The 22294-nt window shown below is 47.5% G+C and overlaps 1 protein-coding gene across 2 annotated transcripts in view; it reads right to left on the bottom strand.

The window, feature by feature from the left end:
- Positions 1–22294, bottom strand: part of gtf3c2 (general transcription factor IIIC, polypeptide 2, beta) — a 148272-nt gene that overhangs the window by 91210 nt on the left and 34768 nt on the right. For both annotated transcript variants that reach the window (XR_010962901.1, XM_067984439.1), the window contains exons 6-7: positions 20163–20261; positions 304–531 (exon numbers count right to left, since the gene is read on the bottom strand). Coding sequence is in view for 1 of the 2 variants with exons in the window: in XM_067984439.1 (XP_067840540.1) it covers positions 304–531; positions 20163–20261 (327 nt within the window). In the remaining variant the exon portion in view is untranslated. The remainder of the gene's footprint in view (positions 1–303; positions 532–20162; positions 20262–22294) is intronic.

The following is a 22294-nucleotide window of genomic DNA, read 5'->3' as shown; positions in this document are numbered from 1 at the left end:
GGATTTTTGAATTTATTGTAATGTTTAGGGAAATATGTTAAGAATCACAGACACATGAATAATCACTTCCATTAAGTTAATTATTTTTATAAATCCAGTGCCCAATGACAGGAAATTCACTTACAAGTTTGGCAGAAATTTTAAGGTCTTAATTTTTTTTAACCTCACTGTCAATATTCATGATTGCACAAACACACATTGGTTGTTTCTGGTTCATGGGTCCCAAGTGTAAGCCAATTTTTGTGTTATAGTTTCTAACATGAACCCACAATGTTTTGATCACTTTTATTTCTTCCCACTCACCATTTTTCCTGCTGGAAGTCTCCCAGTTGCCATATCTGAAGCAATGTTGGCTCGACATGCTGATTCATCAGTTTATGCCTATCATCCATTCCTTTATTGCAATAAATAGCAGCATACTGACAGGCAGCTGAGCCCTCTGGGGTTGGGCACCATTCTAGGCACCACACAGGACCACCTACAAAGAAGTTTACATCCCAGCGTTCTTTGTGAGGAGGCAGTGACTGGAATCTGCAAAATGAAAAATATCTATATAACTAGAAACATCTACTAAAATTAGGATCAAATGGATGATGAAAGAGATAGAGAGTAAGATGAAACAGAAAAAGGGGGCGTATGACAGATGTCAGGTCGGTAATACAAGAGAGAACCAAGTTGAATATAGAAAGTACAGAGGAGAAGTGAGAAAGGAAACAAGAGGGGCAAAGAGAGAGAATGAGAATAGACTGGCGGCTAACAGAAAATGGAATCCAAAAGTCTTCTATAGGCGTATAAATAGTGAACAGGTAGTAAGAGGAGGAGTAGGGCTGATCAGGGACCAAGAAGAAGATCTACGCACGGAGGCAGAGGGCATGGCTGAGGTACTAAATGAGTACTTTGCATCTGCCTTTATCAAGGAAGAAGATGCTGCCAAAGTCACAGTAAAAGAGGAGGTAGCTGAGGTACTGGATGGGCGAAAAATTGATAAAGAGGTATTAGAAAGGCTGGCTGTACTTAAAGTAGATAAGTCACCCGTTGTGGATGGGTTGCATCCTAGGTTGCTGAGGGAAGTAAGGGTGGAAATTACAGAGGTGCTGGCCATAATCTTCCAATCTTCCTTAGGTATCGGGGTGGTGCTAGAAGACTGGAGAATTACAAATGTTATACCCCCATGTTCAAAAAAGGATGCAAGGATAAACTGGCAACTACAGACCAGTCAGTTTAACCTCGGTGGTGGGAAAGCTTTTAGAAACGATAATCTGGGACAAAATTAATAGTCATTTGGACAAGTGTGGATTAATAAAGGAAAGCCAGCATGGATTTGTTAAAGGCAAATCATGTCTGACTAACTTGATTGAGTTTTTTTGATAAGGGTAATGCAGTTGATGTTGTGTAAATTAACTTTCAAAGGGTGTTTGATAAATTTCAAAATTTGCAGATGACACAAAACTTAGAAGTGTAGTTAACAGTGAGGAGGATAATGATAGACTTCAAGAGGACACAGACAGGCTGGTGGAATGGGCGGACACATGGCAGATGAAATTTAACGCGGAGAAGTGCGAAGTGATACATTTTAGCAGGAGAGGCAATATAAACTAAATGGTACAATTCTAAATGGGTGCAGGAACAGAGAGACCTGGGGGTATATGTGCACAAATCTTTGACGGTGGCAGGACAGGTTGAGAAAGCGGTTAAAAAAGCATATGGGATCCTGAGCTTTATAAATAGAGGCATAGAGTACAAAAGCAAAGAAGTTATGTTGAACCTTTATAAAACACTGGTTCGGCCACAACTGGAATATTGTGTCCAATTCTGGGCACTGCACCTTAGGAAGGATGTGAAGGCCTTAGAGAGGTTACACAAAAGATTTACTAGAATGGTTCCAAAGATGAGGGACTTCAGTTACGTGGATAGACTGGAGAAGATAGGGCTGTTCTCCTTAGAGCAGAGAAGGTTAAGAGGAGGTTTAATAGAAGTGCTCAATGAAGGGTTTAGATAAAGTAAATAAAGAGAAACTGTTCCCATTGGCAGAAGGGTTGAGAACCAGAGGACACAGATTTAAGGTGGTTGGCAAAAGAACCAAAGGCGATATGAGGAAAAACTTCTTTACGCAGCAAGTAGTTATGATCTGGAATGTGCTGCCGAAAGGGTGGTGGGAGCAGATTCAATTGTGGCTTTCAAAAAGGAATTGGATAAATACTTGAAAGAAAAAAATTTGCAGGGCTACGGGGAAAGAGCGGGGGAACGGGACTAACTGGATTGCTCTTACAAAGAGCCAGCACAGGCTCGATGGGCCAAATGGCCTCTTTCTCTGCTGCAGCTATTCTATGATTCTATCCTGCTCTTCTCGCCCACCACAGCATATCCCTGGAGTCATGATGTGCGTAATCACCAACTTCAATGGGCCAGAGTGACCGCAGCTATACAAAAAGAGTAAAGGCAGCACTTTTTGTTCATTTTACTTTAATTCAATTTCATAACAACTTGCATTTATATAACGGCTTTAACATAGAAAAACATTCTGGCACTTCAAAGTGACATAACCAGACAATTCCCTCCTTTTCCTTTTTTTATTTAACATAAAAATTCTTAGAAACAGGAAAATGTTACTAAGCCCAACAAGCCCCTCTCTTTTCCAGATAGCAATCCACCTACTCTCCGTCCCACCATATCCTTCATTCTCTTCTCTCTCTAGAAATGCATCCAACTGTCTCTTACTCCATTTTGTGCTATCATTTCAGTGGCCTTCCTTGGTTAACTTATTGCATAATTCTATTACTCCTTGGATGACAAAGTTCCATTTGTCTACCTTTTTTACTCCTAATTTCCTATTTGTGTCCCCTGGTAATTGAACCCTAATGATACAGATGAGGATGACTATTCGACTCAACATAGTTCATCGATCTAGGTACATCCTACATTCCCCCCCACAGCAACATCCAAATGTTTTTTAAATGATTCCAAGGATTTTGCCTCCACGACCTTATCCAGGAGTCCTTTTGAGTTAATCACTGATTGAAGAGCTTTCTGTCATCAGTCCTAAATTTACCTTTTACGAGTTGAATCTGTCCTTTTATCTTACTCTCATGGTTCTTACTGCATTAGTGTTCTGATTTACCTTTTCTAACTGTTTATTATGTTATATATACACATATACAAGGTCACCTCTCAGTCATCTCTTTTCAAAGCTAAAAGACCAGAATTCTCTTCCAATTCCTTATTATGCAGTCCTCTGGCCCTAGGTTCATAAATAAACCACCCCTCACCCTCTGCTGCTTGAATGTCTCTCTTGTGTCTCTATGACCAGAAATGGATGTAATACTCAAGGTGTGCACTGACCAGAGCACTACACAGTTTGAGCATGTCTTCCTCTGACTTGTACTCTACTGTTTTGGCAATATAGTTCAGTATTTTGCTGATTGCTGTTCTGCAGAGATTGGATAGGTTGAATGTTGAATCAGCGAAAACCCCCTGGTCTTTCAACTTCATCCGTAGTTATTTCAATACCATTCATGAAGTGTTTATGTTACCCATTTTTTTCCTTCCGATGTGTAGCACTTTACACGTGTCTGCGTTAAATTTTTAACACGCCATTGTTTCATCCACTTATATTTTGTAGGTCCCTCCTCAGATTCAACTGCTCCTACTAGTTTTTATAATCATATATAAATTTGACTAGTTTGCATTGAGTTTCTGAATTCAAGTCATTAATGTAAATTAGAAACAGTTGGAATCCCAAAAAATGATCCTTGGAACACCCCAGCCAGCACTTTCCTCCACTCAATAAAATTTCTGTTACTGCTGCTTCCTATTCTTAACCCAAATTCTTATGCATTCCCAAGTTTTACCCAAAATTCCCCAATTTTAAACTTAAGTAGCATCCTTTTGTGCAGAACATTGTTAAATGCTTTTTGGGCTTTTCATGGTCTACTGGGAATGTCACTTCAAAAAAATGTCAAGGAGATTTGGTCAGGCAGGATCTTCCCCTTCTGAATCCATGTGGGCTTACAACCATAGAAGTTTACAGCACAGAAGGAGGGCATTTGGCCCATTGTGTTTGTACTGACCATTTGTTACAGCAAATCAAAACTAATCCCATTATCCTGCTCCCTTTCCATAACCCTGTATCTTCCTCTGCTTCCTACCACCTTTCATTTGCTTCTGTTCTCTGCTTTATCCGTTTCTGGTGCTTATTTAATCTTCAATTATTTAATTTTCCTCCTTGTTTATTAATATCCATAGGTTGCATTGAACGAAAATCTGCAATATTAAGTAAGGAGGAATATTTGGAAGGAAAGATTATACCACTTATATCTAGATGCATGTAAAATTTGTTTTTTTTGGTGGGGGTTTATTTGATCAATTATCTCCATTGACTCACAAGGATCAATGTGTTACAATGACATAGGCCAGCATGCCAGCACAAAGCTTTTCAAGGCATTATATTGTCTGTGCTTACAGTCACCCGTAATTTCCTCAAGGTTCTCTCAATCAGTCGCCATAACTTCGGTGACAGATCGGAAGAAACTCCGGATGAATGCGTGAACGGGGTTTCACTGATCTTCAACTGAAGTTATGGTAGCTGATCAGGAAAAACCTCAAGGAAATTCCAGGTGAGTTGTTTACAGATAGATTGCAGTCTCTACCTCCGCCAATTCTTTTGTCATGGGACGAACAATGTGGTTGATTCTTAATTGCCCTCTGAAATGGCCTAGAAGACCACTCAGTTGCAAAATCTCGCTAAAAAAAGTCATAAGAATAAAACCGGACGGAGCACCTGGCACTGGACACGACAAAGGCAAATCAAGCCCGGTCGACCCTGCAAAGTCCTCCTCCCTAACATCTGGGGACTTGTGCAAAAATTGGGAGAGCTGTCCCACAGACTAGTCAAGCAACAGCCTGACATAGCCAGACTCACAGAATCATAAATTTCAGCCAACATCCCAGACTCTTACATCACCATCCCTGGGTATGTCCTGTCCCACCGGCAGGACAGAAGCACCAGAGGTGGTGGTACAGTGATATACAGTCAGGAGGGAGTGGCCCTGGGAGTCCTCAACATTGACCCCGGACCCCATGAAATCTCATGGCATCAGGTCAAACATGGGCAAGGAAACCTCCTGCTGATTGCCACCTACCATCCTCCCTCAGCTGATGAATCAGTCCTCCTCCATGTTGAGCACCACTTGGAGGAAGCACTGAGGGTAGTAAGGGCACAGAATGTACTCTGGGTGGGGGACTTCAATGTTCATCACCAAGAGTGGCTTGGTAGCACCACTACTAATCAAGCTGGCCGAGTCCTGAAGGACACAGCTGCCAGACTGGGCCTGCGGCAGGTGGTGAGCGAACCAACACGAGGGAAAAACCTACTTGACCTTGTTCTCACCAATCTATCTGTCGCAAATGCATCTGTCCATGACAGTATTGGTAGGAGTGACCACCGCATCATCCTCGTGGAGATGAAGTCCCATCTTTGCACTGAGGACACCATCCAACGTGTTGTATGGCACTATCACCGTGCTAAATGGGATAGATTCAGAACAGATCGAGCAGCTCAAAACTGGGCATCCATGAGGCACTGTGGGCCATCAGTACCAGCAGAATTGTATTCCAGCACAATCTCTAACCTCATGGCCCGGCATATTCCTCACTCTACCGTTACCAACAAGCCAGGGGATCAACCCTGGTTCAATGAGGAGCGTAGAAGAGCATGCCAGGAGCAGCACCAGGCGTACCTAAAAATGAGGTGCCAACCTGGTGAAGCTACAACTCAGGACTACATGCATGCTAAACAGCAGAAACAACATGCTATAGGCAGAGCTAAGCGATTCCACAACCAACGGATCAGATCAAAGCTCTGTCGTCCTGCCACATCCAGTCGTGAATGGTGGTGGACAATTAAACAACTAACGGGAGGAGAAGGCTCTGTAAACATCCCCATCCTCAATGATGGCGGAATCCAGCACGTGAGCGCAAAAGACAAGGCTGAATCATTTGCAACCATCTTCAGCCAGAAGTGCCGAGTGGATGATCCATCTCGGTCTCCTCCCGATATCCCCACCATCAGAGAAGCCAGTCTTTAGCCAATTCGAATAACTCCACGTGATGTCAAGAAACGTCTGAGTGCACTACATACAGAAAAGGCTACGGGCCCCGACAACATCCCGGCTGCAGTGCTGATGACTTGTGCTCCAGAACTAGCTGCGCCTTTAGCCAAACTGTACCAGTATAGCTACAACACTGGCATCTGCCCGACAATGTGGAAAATTGCCCAGGTATGTCCTGTCCACAAAAAGCAGGACAAATCCAATCCGGCCAATTACCGCCCCATCAGCCTACTCGCAATCATCAGCAAAGTGATGGAAGGTGTTGTCGACAGTGCTATCAAGCGGCACTTACTCACCAATAACCTGCTCACCGATGCTCAGTTTGGGTTCTGCCAGGACCACTCGGCTCCAGACCTCATTACAGCCTTGGTCCAAACATGGACAAAAGAACTGAATTCCAGAGGTGAGGTGAGAGTAACTGCCCTTGACATCAAGGCAGCATTTAACCGAGTGTGGCACCAAGGAACCCTAGTAAAATTGAAGTCAATGGGAATGAGGGGAAAAACTCTCCAGTGGCTGGAGTCATACCGAGCACAAAGGAAGATGGTAGTGGTTGTTGGAGGCCAATCATCTCAGCCCCAGGACATTGCTGTAGGAGGTCCTCAGGGCAGTGTCCTCGGCCCAACCATCTTCAGCTGCTTCATCAATGACCTTCTCTCCATCATAAGGTCAGAAATGGTGATGTTCGCTGATGATTACACAGTGTTCAGTTCCATTCGCAACCCCTCAGATAATGAAGCAGTCCGTGCCCACATGCAGCAAGACCTGGACAACATCCAGGCTTGGGCGGAAAAGTGGCAAGTAACATTCGCGCCAGACAAGTGCCAGGCAATGACCATCTCCAACAAGAGATTGTCTAACCACCTCCCCTTGACATTCAATGGCATTACCATTGCCAAATCCCCCACAATCAACATCCTGGGTGTCACCATTGACCAGAAACTTAACTGGACCAGCCACATAAATACTGTGGCTACAAGAGCAGGTCAGAGGCTGGATATTCTGCAGCGAGTAACTCACCTCCCGACTCCCCAAAGCCTTTCCACCATCGACAAGGCACAAGTCAGGAGTGTGATGGAATACTCTCCACTTGCCTGGATGAGTGTAAGATTCTCAAAATTCACAGATCCCCCAAAAACTCAGAGAAAAACCCAAAGAAATTCACCTTTACCCTGAGTATGGGAAAACTTTGGCCATTGACTATAATCCTAAAATGGAAGGATAGTTGAGAGGTCACCAGACAAAATCTACAACCCACACGTGGAAGGTGGGAGAATTACTGCTTCAGACATGTCTGTTTTAATGCAAAACGGACAGCAGGGGGTCGATAAGCACTCCCATTGAAAGAGATAACTGTTTCCAGACTGGTGGGGCCATGCTTTTGTTTTAATGCAAAACCTATCAACACCTAGGACGTTGGATACAAAAGGAAGCCTTATGTGACAAGCTCTAAATCAGAATTAAAAACAATGACACATTGGGAGAATTGTAAACAATTTTACAACACCAAGTTATAGTCCAGCAATTTTATTTTAAATTCACAAGCTTTCGGAGATTTTCTCCTTCCTCAGGCAAATGTTTCAAGAGCTCCTTGAAGCCTACGCATTTATACATATAGAACAATACATGGTGTTTACAGACTGCCCCTGCAACTGCCCGTTGCCAAGGCAATCACCGTGTTCAGACAGAGAGGTGTCACCTGCAGAACCCCCGAATACACATTCAACAAAAAAACAAACAGGGAAAAAAAACAGAGAAAAAAAACACAGAGAGAGGCAGAAACATCCGGAAGGCAGAGAGAGCCAGCAAATGACCCATTATATTAAAAACAGATAACATTTGTTCGCTGGTGGGGTAACGTGTAGCGTGACATGAACCCAAGATCCCGGTTGAGGCCGTCCTCATGGGTGCGGAACTTGGCTATCAATTTCTGCTCGACGATTTTGCGTTGTCGTGTGTCTCGAAGGCCGCCTTGGAGTACGCTTACCCGAAGGTCGGTGGATGAATGTCCATGACTGCTGAAGTGTTCCCCGACTGGGAGGGAACCCTCCTGTTTGGCGATTGTTGCGCGGTGTCCGTTCATCCGTTGTCGCAGCGTCTGCATGGTCTCGCCAATGTACCATGCTCTGGGGCATTCTTTCCTGCAACGTATGAGGTAGACAACGTTGGCCGAGTCACAGGAGTATGAACCATGCACCTGGTGGGTGGTGTCCTCTCGTGTGATGGTGGTATCTGTGTCGATGATCTGGCATGTCTTGCAGAGGTTACCGTGGCAGGGTTGTGTGGCGTCGTGGACGCTGTTCTCTTGAAAGCTAGGTAGTTTGCTGCGAACGATGGTCTGTTTGAGGTTGGGTGGCTGTTTAAAGGCGAGTAGTGGAGGTGTGGGGATGGCCATAGCGAGGTGTTTGTCCTCATTGATGACATATAATGGGTCATTTGCTGGCTCTCTCTGCCTTCCGGATGTTTCTGCCTCTCTCTGTGTTTTTTTTCTCTGTTTTTTTTCCCTGTTTGTTTTTTTGTTGAATGTGTATTCGGGGGTTCTGCAGGTGACACCTCTCTGTCTGAACACGGTGATTGCCTTGGCAACGGGCAGTTGCAGGGGCAGTCTGTAAACACCATGTATTGTTCTATATGTATAAATGCGTAGGCTTCAAGGAGCTCTTGAAACATTTGCCTGAGGAAGGAGAAAATCTCCGAAAGCTTGTGAATTTAAAATAAAATTGCTGGACTATAACTTGGTGTTGTAAAATTGTTTACAATTGTCAACCCCAGTCCATCACCGGCATCTCCACAACATTGGGAGAAGCAATTTGCAATATGATTGGGACCATCAAAAGGCCATCAAAGAACTTTGTAAGAACTGTTTAAACAGACCATTGTAGAAGAGACAGCCACAAGGCGAAAGCTCTCTCTCTCGCTCTCTGGCTTGCTGGCTCTGGTGGGCTGCTTGTGTGGGTTCTGCCTGTGTCTGGAAAGAAGAGCAGTTTGCAGTTTCCAGCAAACAACAAGGCGAGGGGAAGGCAGTTTGACAAGGAAGATCAGCAGCTCTAGAAGCAGGCCGACACACAAGAAGAAACTGTCTTGGTTCTGCCTGTGTCTGGAAAGAGCAGTTTCCAGCAGACAACAAGGAAAGCAGTTCGACAGGGAAGGACAGCAGCTCTAGAAGCAGGCTGACATACAAGAAGAAACCAGAGCAACAGTCCCAGTGACCATCAGATACCTCGCGGCAACAAGGGCCTTACGAAACAACCAACCGAATATCACCACCAACCAACCGGGTAATATTGAGCCACCGCGACCAAAGAAAACCAACTCGGGAGAAAACCAAAGATCCGCAAAGTTTCCACTTACAATCTATTTCTGACCTACCTCTGGGTGAATTACTGTCAAGGTTTCGTTTGGTGAGCATTATCCCTGGTCCTTTAGAGTCCAACCTAACTAGTACAGTGGGATTTGGGAGGGGTGAGGTATCTTTCTACTGTAATTTCCCTCACGTGTACTGTAGTGTTCCCCATTTTATTAGAGTGTTAAGATTGTTGTGTTGTATTTCCTCTCTTGAATAAAGGTCAAAGTTTCTTGCACCAAAACCAGTTGTCTGCTGCACTTTGTCACAACCCCCAAATAAGTCCAAGGTCTAGAACCCAGGGAGTGGGAGCGATTTGAACCGCTCAGTAGTCAGAGGTGAAGCTGACACACACCACCACCCCCGACAAAATGGCACCCCAGATGGGACCCTGGCAAAAGGGATGTGACACAGTGGACACTGATTTGGAAGAGAGAACTGTAATGGAAGAGAGGATTTCAAATTATGTGTTCAGTAAGGTGAATATGGAAAAAAAATGGGTCACTAATCTGTTAAAGGCTGGGCGCCCGGTAGATGCTGCAGCTAAATGGACAGGAGGGAAGGATCATAAGAAATCCATAGAAAAGGCAGTCTGGCTGATGTGCTTCAAGAAACAGATCCAGCTTTTGGACAGGCTCGTTGAAGCACAGGCAGCTGAGATTCGGGAGTCAGCCGTTGAAGTCCAAACGAAGGCCCTAGCAGGGGAGAAGTTACTGTTAGCATTGCAGATTCTGAACCAGGAAAGGGTGCAGTTAGTGGGGGAGCATAAGACCCAGCAGGAATATTTACAGTGTCAGGTCACTGAGGCCAAGATCAACGAGCTGAGGTTGCGGGAAAAGAATGCCCGCCTGGCAAGTCAAGTAAGAGAGCAGGAGGAGAAAGTAAAAGGCTTACAGGCAGCCTATAAGATAGTGAGCACACAGAGGTTTGAGGATGCAGACCATGGCCCCTGTCAGAAGCAGATAGAGTGTCTGAACCTTGCTCTAAGGACGGCAAAAGGCATGGTGTGCCTCATAAGCCCTAGTGCAGCCCAGGTCGACTTCACAGGGAACCTGGGGAGAACGGTTCAGACACCACAGGTCGTGCCAAGGGACGACCCGGTTGAGGAGCAGGAGGGCCCACGACCACCACCCGTAGCGCCAAGCTTTAGCGAAATCTGGCAGGAGAGGGGGGTGGAAGTAGGGGCAGAAGCTGAGGAGGAAAACCCCCAGCAAGAGAGGCTGGGACCGGGGCCGATGTGCCCGGCCCGGCAGCAAAGGTTCGGCCCGCCCGCTGATAACGGGGATGAGGGACCCCTCCAAAACCAGTTCGTAGTTCCCCACGGCACCCAACAGCTTAGGTCCATGGTAAGCCATTTAACTAAACTTGCTGCAAATGGGGACCCCTCGGTCCACTTCAGGGAAGTGGAACAAGCAGCAAGCATCAACGAGTGCAATGATGCTGAACAGGCCAAAATGCTGCTATTCTCCCTGGAGAGTAAGCTCTTCCAGTCCCTCTCTGACCAATGTAAGATGGGACAGTGTGATTATGGGGAGCTCAAGGAGGAAGTTCTTGAGGCCATGGGGATGAATGAGGGAAGTCCTTTCTCCCGGGTGGAAAAAACAGTGCAGCTCGTAGGAGAGACCCCGCAGGCTTTTGCAGACAGGTTGTGGCCGGTGTATAGGAGCGCATGCAGTGGGACGCCTAACCGAGCTAACCTGGACCAGGATCAGCGGGCCCACTGGCTCCGTTGCCTGGTGGCAAACAGCTTGCCACAGGTCAGGGCCGCGGCAGGAATGTGGTTTGACCCAAAGAATCCCCTGACTACCGAACTCACAGTGGTCAGACAATTGACCATTGCTTACCGTAATGGTAAAGGAACCGATGCACACCCACCGAAAGGGAAAGTGCATGAAATGAAACCCGGCCAGGGTAGGAAGGAGTGGCATCAGGAAGGGAATAACCCTTCCAGCACAAAGCTTAACTGTTATGGGTGTGGGAAGGATGGACACTGGAGGAAGGAGTGTAAGAATCCTTGGAAAGATAACAAGGGAAAGAATTCCTCAACCCCAGCCCAAAAGGCAGAGACAGGAATCCCTCCCGCCACGGTCGAGTCATTTTTGGACGCCATGAGAACCCTATTGACTGGCCCAGGGAAGGTAGCAGCCACCACCGGCGCTCTGACCCCATCAGCCCCATCTAACCCACAACCCTGACTAGAGCCAGCGCAGCCTGTTTACCTGTGTTCCCTTACCTATGACTTATGGAAGAGACCCCTCGTTGAGATGGAGGTAGAAGAGGTAAAGGGGACCTATCTGTTGGACACGGGAGCATCATGTACCGTGATCCATTCAGCAAACCCCACCACCTCACCTCTATCTGACGGGGTCCCATACAGTCTGTCGGGATTCACAGGTAAAGAACAGGCTGGCTCATTTTCCATCCCGCTGAACATTCGTTTAGGAACACTCCGCTCTAAGTGGACCTGTGTCCTAATGAAGTGGGAAGTGGAGGGTGGAAAAGGGATCCTGGGAGCCGACTTTATTGTAGGCCACGGGATCCTAGTGGATTTGAGGAATCACTGCCTGTGGGGAGCAAATACAGGAAAGGAAGGCGGAGTAGTAGTCATCCCAGGGAAACAGGGGAAGGGGACCCTGTGTACCATGAAGCCTAAAGAGGGTTATAACCTCGAACTCATGGTCAGCAATACCCCAAGGGAGTTCCAGGCATTTGTGCGAGCCCACCTAGCCACATTTGCCACACACAAACACGACTGTGGGAGGGTCAACGGGTTCGAGGTCAGTGTAGATGGGGACCCTATGGCCCGACCACAAAAGCAATATAACTTCCCCAGGGAAGCGGAGCCAGACATGGAAGCAGCCATGTCGTCTTTAGTGCAACAGGGCGTCCTGAGACCGATAGCCACCCACGTGAACTCGCCACTGTGGCCGGTTAGAAAACCGGACAACTCCTGGAGGGCCACAGTGGACTATCGGGTGCTCAACAGTAACATCCCAGCCTGTGCACCCACGGTAGCAGCAGTTGCCGACCTGATAGGAAGTATCCCAGCATCCGCGACCACTTTCACGGTGCTGGATATCTCCAACGGGTTTTGGTCCATCCCTTTAAGGAGAGAGGATCAGTACAAGTTTGCCTTTACCTTTAAAGGGCAACAGTACACCTGGAACTGTCTGCCTCAGGGCTTCCACAATAGCCCCAGCATTTTCCACCAATGCATGGCAAACAGTTTAAAGGGCTTCAGCCAGCCCAGGCAGCTGGTACAATACGTGGATGACCTGCTCCTGTTCACCGATGCGAGAGAGGAGCATGGCCCACTTCTGGCCGAACTGCTGGAACTGCTCGGTCAGGAAGGTTTTAAAGTGAACCCAAAGAAAGCACAGATCGGCCAGCAGGAGGTGAAATTCCTGGGCCTGACAATACGCGCTGGGGAAAGGGCCATAGATAAAGCGAGAAGGGAAGCAGTACAGGAGTTACCAGTCCCCAACACAGTCATGGGAGTGAGATCGTTTCTGGGGCTAACCGGGTACTGCAGAGACTTCATTGAGGACTATGCAGCCACAGCAGCCCCTCTGCTCCGACTCCTGCATAAGGGAGTGGAGTGGAGTGGGTTTGGGATGAGGGTTGCCAGGCAGCATTTGTCAGGCTCAAGAAAGATCTGCAGACCGCACCAGCTTTAGGGGCCATAGATGGAGGGAAAGAGTTCTTCCTGGAGGTAGCAGCGAGCGGGGACAGCCTGAGTGCTGTGCTGCTCCAAGAGCGGCATGGCAAGCTGAGACCGGTGGTCTACTCCTCCAGGATACTCACAGATGTGGAGAAGAGCTACTCCAATTGTGAAAGGCACCTCTTGGCAACATATTGGGCTGTGAAAAGATCGCTGATCTTCACAGGCACCTCTCCCATCAACCATCACACGCCCACCCAGATGCTCCTGGACGGGAGAATCAAGGATGGGACAGTGAGCAGTGCCCGCATTGCTCGCTGGATCCTGCTTCTCTCACAGATGGACCTGAAAGTAAAAGGGCTCTGCGAGCCAAAGTTCGCAGCTAACCTGGTATATCCTGGAACAGCCCACCGGTGTTCCATAGAAGGGGTTTGGGAAGCAAACATAGGTTTACGGGCCGGGACACATCCCACAGGCCGTGAAATCTATGTGGATGGCTCCAGCACAGTATCTGCTGGTGAGCGACTCACGGGGTGTGGAGTTTATGACCCAGCGGCAGACCTTGCCATGGCAATTAAGCTCCCCAGCACCATGAGCGCCCAGCAGGCTGAACTGTCCGCGGTAGTGTACGTGGTTCCCCACCCATTACACGATTTGCTCGGACAGCATGTTCACATGCAATTCGTGTACGGAGTACCTGGCCATCTGGTCCCGCTGCGGATACACCTCCGCTGATGGGAGACCCCTCACAGTGAAACCCTTGCTGGAGAAAATCTTAGCAGCAGTGGGGGAGGAAGGGGAGGTTTTCATCCATAACGTGAAAGCCCATTCCTCCGCAGAACCCCGGAGCGAGGGCAACCGGCAGGCCGACGTGCTAGCTAAGGAGGGTGCCCGCACAGGCACTTTCTGGGACCCATTTGGGTCCCGTCCTATAGCAGCAGTCACTGGTAGGAATGGGACACAGGGGAGTGCAGGGGTAGCTTTAACCCCGGACCTTAAGATGGTCCAAACCCAAGACCCCGTCCTCAAGGCAGTCCTCAGTGCAGTGGCAGAAGGGAAAAGGGTAGAGGGCCCTTACAGCACAGCAGCCCTCTCTGTAAAGGAGGGCATGCTGTTTAAGGGAGAGCAATGGGTAGTACCGCAGCAGCACAGGAGGGAATTCCTTCAACTGGCCCATGAGGGTCCAGGAGCGGGGCATCCCGGGCCTGAGACCACCTGGCAGCGGGTGGAACAGGCAGGATGGTGGCCAGGACTCAGGGAAGATGTCCGCGAGTTCTGTGCCAGCTGTCTGGTGTGTGCTGCTAACAACCCTGACCCCCACAAAAGGAAAGTACCTATGGGACACATCAGGAGGGTAGAGGGACCATGGCAGTCGATCCAGGTCGACTACATCGGGCCCCTACCCACCACCCAGGGAGGCTATAAGTACTGCCTAGTCCTGGTGGATGTGTTCACAAAGTGGGTAGAAGCCTTCCCCTGTCGAACAGCCACGGCTATGAGTACAGCCAGGATCCTGGTCAGGGAGGTGTTCTCACGATGGGGGCTACCACAGTACGTGGAGTCTGACCAAGGGAGTCACTTTATTGGGCAGGTCATGCAGAATACCCTTATGGTACTTGGCATAGAGGGGAAATGGCACGTTGCACACAACCCACAGTCCTCAGGGATTGTAGAGAGGATGAACAGAACCTTGAAAGAAAGGCTGAGGAAAGAGACGGTAGACTCACCTAGAAAGTGGGATGAAGTCTTACCGTTGGTCCTAATGGGGATCCGAGCCAGCCAGTCAAAAAGCACAGGGTATTCCCCACACGAGCTCATGACTGGTAGGGTTATGCGGACCCCCACCCATGTGCTAGTCCCGGTGCTCACGGAGGGTCAGCTCAGAGAGGTGAACCGGGACAGCTTCGTCAGGAATCTGTTTGAACACCTTAAACAGGTTCACTGGCAGGCTGCTAGCAACATGGGAAAACAGCATCGGAGTGACCGACTGCTGTTAGAACCCCGTACGCACCACGAGTGGGAGATAGGGGATCAGGTTATGGTTAGGAATTTTGCTCGGGTAGGCAGTCTAGAACCATTATACATGGGGCCCTACAGCATTGTAGATAAGGCAAGCCCCATGGTATACGCCATAAAGCTGCCTAGGCGCACCAAATGGTTCCACATTAACCAATGTAAGTTGTTTAAATCCAAGAGAAGGGAACAGCCAGTTGGGGCAAGGTCTGAGGATAAAAATCCTCAGCCTGCAGCAGGAGCAAACTCACAGACTGCACAAGTGGGTGCAATGGCTTGTTTTAAGGGAAGGGCCATCCCACCCACCGTTTGGGACACTCCCCCGCTCATCTGGGACTCAGACGAGGTGGGACCTGAGGGCAGAGAGTTACCTGCCCCTGACACAGGTTTAGAAGAGGTACAGCCTGAGGATAGAAATCCCCAGCCAGCGGCAGTGGAGATTCCACAGACCGCACAAGAGGGGACAGTGGCTCGAGTTAAAGACTCGCCAGCCAGAAAACCCCAACCAGCCAGAGTCCCTAGAAGGCCCCCACGAACGCCACAGCCAAAGAAACCGTGGTCACCGGCTCCCCAGTTTAAAAGGGCAGCCCCTCAAGTCAGGGATCGATCTGAGCACAGGGGTCCCCAGCCAGCAGCCGCAGGCTGCGAGGGACCAAAGGTACAGGACAGCGCGGCCACACCGAAGGGAGTAGTGTGTTGTAACCCGAACAGGGATTAGCCTGGCCGCCCGGGGACGGGCGGCGGATGTACATAGCTTCTGTTATTTAATTTTGAGATTGTTAAGTTTGGGTGTTTTAGTTAATATTTTACATAAGGTGGTTGGTAGTTTAAGTATTATTGTTTACCATGTATTATTTTTCTATGTATGTACCGTATTTTCTAAGTGGTGCAGGGGTGTTGGACCCCCTCCGTGCTTGGATATGAATGTAACTGAATTCTTACCTGTGTCTGCATCTGAACATGGGGAATGCATGTTTTGGGTCTTAGATAGGTAAACTACAGGGGAAGGTTGGCTCTCGAGGATCGAGAATTTTGCTCACCTTTGACCAGTATGATACTTGAAGCAAGGTTAAAGTATCACAGGGGGGAGTGTAAGATTCTCAAAATTCACAGATCCCCCAAAAACTCAGAGAAAAACCCTAAAGAAATTCACCTTTACCCTGAGTATGGGAAAACTTTGGCCATTGACTATAATCCTAAAATGGAAGGATAGTTGAGAGGTCACCAGACGAAATCTACAACCCACACGTGGAAGGTGGGAGAATTACTGCTTCAGACATGTCTGTTTTAATGCAAAACGGACAGCAGGGGGTCGATAAGCACTCCCATTGAAAGAGATAACTGTTTCCAGACTGGTGGGGCCATGCTTTTGTTTTAATGCAAAACCTATCAACACCTAGGACGTTGGATACAAAAGGAAGCCTTATGTGACAAGCTCTAAATCAGAATTAAAAACAATGACACATTGGGAGAAGCAATTTGCAATATGATTGGGACCATCAAAAGGCCATCAAAGAACTTTGTAAGAACTGTTTAAACAGACCATTGTAGAAGAGACAGCCACAAGGCGAAAGCTCTCTCTCTCGCTCTCGCTCTCTGGCTTGCTGGCTCTGGTGGGCTGCTTGTGTGGGTTCTGCCTGTGTCTGGAAAGAAGAGCAGTTTGCAGTTTCCAGCAAACAACAAGGCGAGGGGAAGGCAGTTTGACAAGGAAGATCAGCAGCTCTAGAAGCAGGCCGACACACAAGAAGAAACTGTCTTGGTTCTGCCTGTGTCTGGAAAGAAGAGCAGATTCCAGCAGACAACAAGGAAAGCAGTTCGACAGGGAAGGACAGCAGCTCTAGAAGCAGGCTGACATACAAGAAGAAACCAGAGCAACAGTCCCAGTGACCATCAGACACCTCGCGGCAACAAGGGCCTTACGAAACAACCAACCGAATATCACCACCAACCAACCGGGTAATATTGAGCCACCGCGACCAAAGAAAACCAACTCGGGAGAAAACCAAAGATCCGCAAAGTTTCCACTTACAATCTATTTCTGACCTACCTCTGGGTGAATTACTGTCAAGGTTTCGTTTGGTGAGCATTATCCCTGGTCCTTTAGAGTCCAACCTAACTAGTACAGTGGGATTTGGGAGGGGTGAGGTATCTTTCTACTGTAATTTCCCTCACGTGTACTGTAGTGTTCCCCATTTTATTAGAGTGTTAAGATTGTTGTGTTGTATTTCCTCTCTTGAATAAAGGTCAAAGTTTCTTGCACCAAAACCAGTTGTCTGCTGCACTTTGTCACAACCCCCAAATAAGTCCAAGGTCTAGAACCCAGGGAGTGGGAGCGATTCGAACCGCTCAGTAGTCAGAGGTGAAGCTGACACACACCACCACCCCCTACATGAGTGCAGCCCTAACAACACTCAAGAAGCTCGACACCATCCAGGACAAAGCAGCCCGCTTGATTGGTACCCCATCCACCAACCTAAACATTCACTCCCTTCACCACCGGCACACTGTGGCTGCAGTGTGTACCATCCACAGGATGCACTGCAGCAACTCACCAAGGCTTCTTCGACAGCACCTCCCAAACCCGCGACCTCTACAACCTAGAAGGACAAGGGCAGCTGGCACATGGGAACACCACCACTTGCACGTTCCCCTCCAAGTCACACACCATCCCGACTTGGAAATATATCGCCGTTCCTTCATCGTCGCTGGGTCAAAATCCCGGAACTCCCTTCCTAACAGCACTGTGGGAGAACCTTCACCACATGGACTGCAGCAGTTCGAGAAGGCGGCTCACCTCCACCTTCTCAAGGGCAATTAGGGATGGGCAATAAATGCTGGCTTCGCCAGCGATGCCCACATCCCATGAACAAATAAAAAAAAAGAACAGGAGTAGAACAGACATATCTGTTGTAACTGCGCCCATCCCTCAGAAAACTTTCCCCCAGATAATTACAACTGCACCATCAAACTCCCAAATGCTGAGCCTTAGGCCCTCCGTTCAGCATGATACTTCTGCAACCATCAATTTGCTTAACCCTGCCCTCACCTGCACCTTTGATGCGTTTGGCACACAACTGGTTTAACAACCCATCACTAGACCTGGCTGGACTACATCAAGCGCTATCAGGCTTCTCTCTCCTCTGCCAAAACAGTCCATTACTCCAGGAGCATCCTGGATTCTTTTCTCCACTACCAACCATCTCCTTAAACCCTTCTCCCCTGCCCCATCTATAGTCAACTCCAAAAACAAGCCCAAGGAACTCGTGGATTTCTAGTCAGTAAGACTGAGACTGTATGTTCAGCTGCCACGGTTGTTTCTGTTGCATCCCCCTCTTCTCCTTGCCCACCAAGCCAAATCGACTGTCCCTCCCTCCCTCTCCCTCACTCACCGTGGTGCATCATTCCTCCTCATCCTCTCTGCAACCTTTGACATTGGTAGAGAAGGCAACCATCCTCCTCCAACACCTCTCATCCATTGTCCAACTCAGTGGGATCACTCACTGTTCCACTTTTACATATCCAAACGTAGTCAGAGCTTCTCCAGCAGTGGCTTCTCTTCCTGCCCCGTTACTTCTGGAGTCCCCCAAAGATCTCCTATTCCAGCCCTCTCCTATTCCTCATTTACATGCCAATGTTTGGCAACAACATCTGTAAACATCAGTCAGCTTCCACATGAACATTGATGACACCCAGCTCTACCTCTCCACCTCAGTGTTGTCAGGCTGCTCGTCCGACAGAGTCATGCATGAGTCGCAATTATCTCCAGCTAACCATTAGGAAGACCACAACCTCTGCCACAAACTCTATACCCTAGCCGTAAATTCTATCTCCCCCACCGCCTCCCCCGGCCACTGTCTCAGGCTGAACCAGATTGTTTGAAACCGTGCCACCCTAATTGACCCAGATCTGAGCTTCTGACCCCATATCCTCTCCATCACAAAAGACTACCTACTTCCACTTCTGTACCATCACCCGCTTCTGCAACCAAGTCTCGCCATTTTACTGGGGATTTCACCAGTCCTCTGCTGGAGTTATGGTGGGAGGCTGGTAGAACTCCCAAGGAATTGGAGGGCCAATGCTTAAAGATCTGCAAAAACCCTCAAATCCACAACAATATACAAACTAATGAACAATGCCTAATAAGTACATTTAAAAGAAGTTCAAAACAAATAAACCTTCCACACATATGGTTCATGATCATTTTAGCAAAGCAGTCATACTGGGCATCCATTGTATTCAGTTTGTTTTTAGGCGACTAGTGAATCAATACTGTTCATTGACAGACCATTTGCAACCTTGGCTTCCCATCTGACCTTCCTATCCCATATCCTCTCCAACACCAAGACCTCCTACTTCCACCTCCGTAACACTGCCCATCTCCACCCCTGCCTCAGCTCATCTGCTGCTGAAACGCTCATCCATGCCTTTGTCATTTCCAGACTCGACTATTCTAATGCTCCCTTGGCGGGCCTCCCACCTTGCACCCTCCGTAAACTTGAGCTCATCCAAAACTCTGATGCCTGTATCCTAACTCGCACTAAGTCCCGTTCACCCATCACCCCTGTGCTCGCTGACTTACACTGGCTCCCAGTCCGGCAACGCCTCGATTTTAAAAATTCTCATCCTCGTTTTCAAATGCTTCCATGGTCTTGCCCCTCCCAATCTTTGTAACCTCCCTCCAGCCTTACAACCCTTTGAAATCTCTGCGCTCATTCAATTCTGACCTCTTGCGCTCCCCAATTTTCATCACTCCAACATTGGCAGCCATTAGGAGTCTTCAGCTGCCTTGGACCTAAGCTCTGGAATTCCCTCCCGAATCCTCTATGCCTCTCTTTCTCTCTCTCTCCTCCTTTAAGACGCTCCTTAAAACCTACCTCTTTGACCAAGCCTTTGGTCACCTGTCCTCATATCTCCTTATGTGGCTCGGTGTCACATTTTGTTTGATAACACTCCTGTGAAGCACCTTGGGACTGTTTACTACGTTAAAGGCGCTATATAAATGCAAATTGTTTTTGTTAATAATGTAAATTTGTCTTACCTTCTCAGTCTCTGAGTTATGGGGTCCTCTCGAAGTCCCTCCCTCTTAACTTTAAACATGGGTGAGTTTACCTCATCAGGCAAATACTTAAGTGATTCACTAAAAGAAAATAAATCAAGTTACCTTATAGATTGGAACTAAGCACAATCACTAATTGCAGCCTACACACATCATGTTACAGTATTGTTTAAGCGCTTTGGTGGTAGTTAAATAAGTGACCCTCAATTTGATATCACATTCAGAAAATATGGTGGGACAGGATATTACAATCACCTAAGACACGAGAAATGTTCATTAAAAATGCAGCCACTCCACTGAGATCCAATCAAGACAAAAACACAAGCACTTAGCGGCCTTTCAAACTTTGTTGCTATTTTCACCAGGGAACAAAGCAGCACAGATAACAAACCACAGATAAAAATTCCCATAATCACTAAATAGTACAATATATGAAAGCAAGCCTGATTTCTCCCAACAAGTCCCCCTGCCCAAATACGTCGAATTTACAGCACAGAAGCAGGCCATTCAGCGCAACAGGTGCATGCCAGTGTTTATGCTCCACACGTGCCTCCTCCCATCTTACTTCATCTAACCCTATCAACGTTATCCTTCTATTCCTTTCTCCCTCATATTTATCCAGCTTCCTCTTAAATGTATCTTTGGTATTCACCTCAACCACTTCATGTGGCAGCGAGTTTCACATTCTCAATACTCTGAGTAAAGAAGTGTCTCCTGAATTCCTTATTGGATTTATTAGTGACATAGGAACATAGGATAAGGAGTAGGCCATTTAGCCCCTCGAGCCTGTTCCTTCATTCAATGAGATCATGACTGATCTGTGACCTAACTCCATATACCCGCTGTAGCCCCATATCCTTTAATACCTTTAGTTAACAAAAATCTTTCAATCTCAGATTTAAAATTAACAATTAAAACACAGAAACATAGAAAACAGGAGCAAGAGTAGGCCATTCGGCTCTACTCCACCATTCAAAATGATCATGGCTGATCATCTAACTCAGTAACCTGTTCCCGCTTTTTCCCCATATCCCTTGATCCCTTTAGCATGAAGAAATATATCTATCTCCTTCTTGAATACATCTAATGACTTGGCCTCCACTGCCTTCTGTGGTAGAGAATTCCACAGGTTCACCACCATCTGAGTGAAGAAATTTCTCCTCATCTCGGTTCTAAATGGCATACCCCGTATCCTGAGACTGACCCCTGGTTCTGGACTCCCCAGCCATCGGGATCATCCTCCCTGCATCTAGTCTGTCTAGTCCTGTTAGAATTTTATCTGTTTCGATGAGATCACCTCTCATTCTTCTAAACTCTAGTGAATATAGGCCGAGTCGACCCAATCTCTCCTCATACGTCAGTTCTGCCATCCCAGGAATCAGTCTGGTAAACCTTCGTTGCACTCCCTCCATGGCAAGGACATCCTTCCTCAGATAAGGAGAACAAAACTGCACACAATACTCCAGATGTGGTCTCACCAAGGCCCTGTATAACTGCAGTAAGACATCCCTGCTCCTGTACTCAAATCCTCTTGCAATGAAGGCCAACATACCATTTATCATCCTAACCTGATTACTCGCTTTCAGCGACTGGTGTACAAGGACACCCAGGTCTCGTTGCACCTCCCCTTTTCCCAATCTATCACCATTCAGATAATCTGTATTTCTGTTTTTACAACCAAAGTGGATAACCTCACAATTATCCACGTTATACTGCATCTGCCATATTCTTGTCCATTCACCCAACTTGTCTAAATCACATTGGAGCCTCTTTGCATCCTCCTCACAGCTCACATTCCACCCCAGCTTTGTGTCGTCTGCAAACTTGGAAATGTTACATTCAGTTCCCTCATCCAAATCATTGATATATATCGTGAATACCTGGGGCCCAAGCACTGATCCCTGCGGTACCCCACTAATCACTGCCTGCCACCTGGAAAAAGACCAGTTTATTCCTACTCTGTTTCCTGTCTGTCAACCAATTCTCAATCCATGCCAGTATATTCCCCCCAATCCTATGTGCTTTAATTTTGCACACTAACCTCTTGTGTGGGACCTTATCAAAAGCCTTCTGAAAATCCAAATACACCACATCCACTGGTTCTCCCCTATCTA

Source organism: Heptranchias perlo, chromosome 5 (assembly GCF_035084215.1).
Source record: "Heptranchias perlo isolate sHepPer1 chromosome 5, sHepPer1.hap1, whole genome shotgun sequence".
Classification (NCBI taxonomy): domain Eukaryota; kingdom Metazoa; phylum Chordata; class Chondrichthyes; order Hexanchiformes; family Hexanchidae; genus Heptranchias; species Heptranchias perlo.
This window is presented reverse-complemented; position numbering and strand designations above follow the sequence as displayed.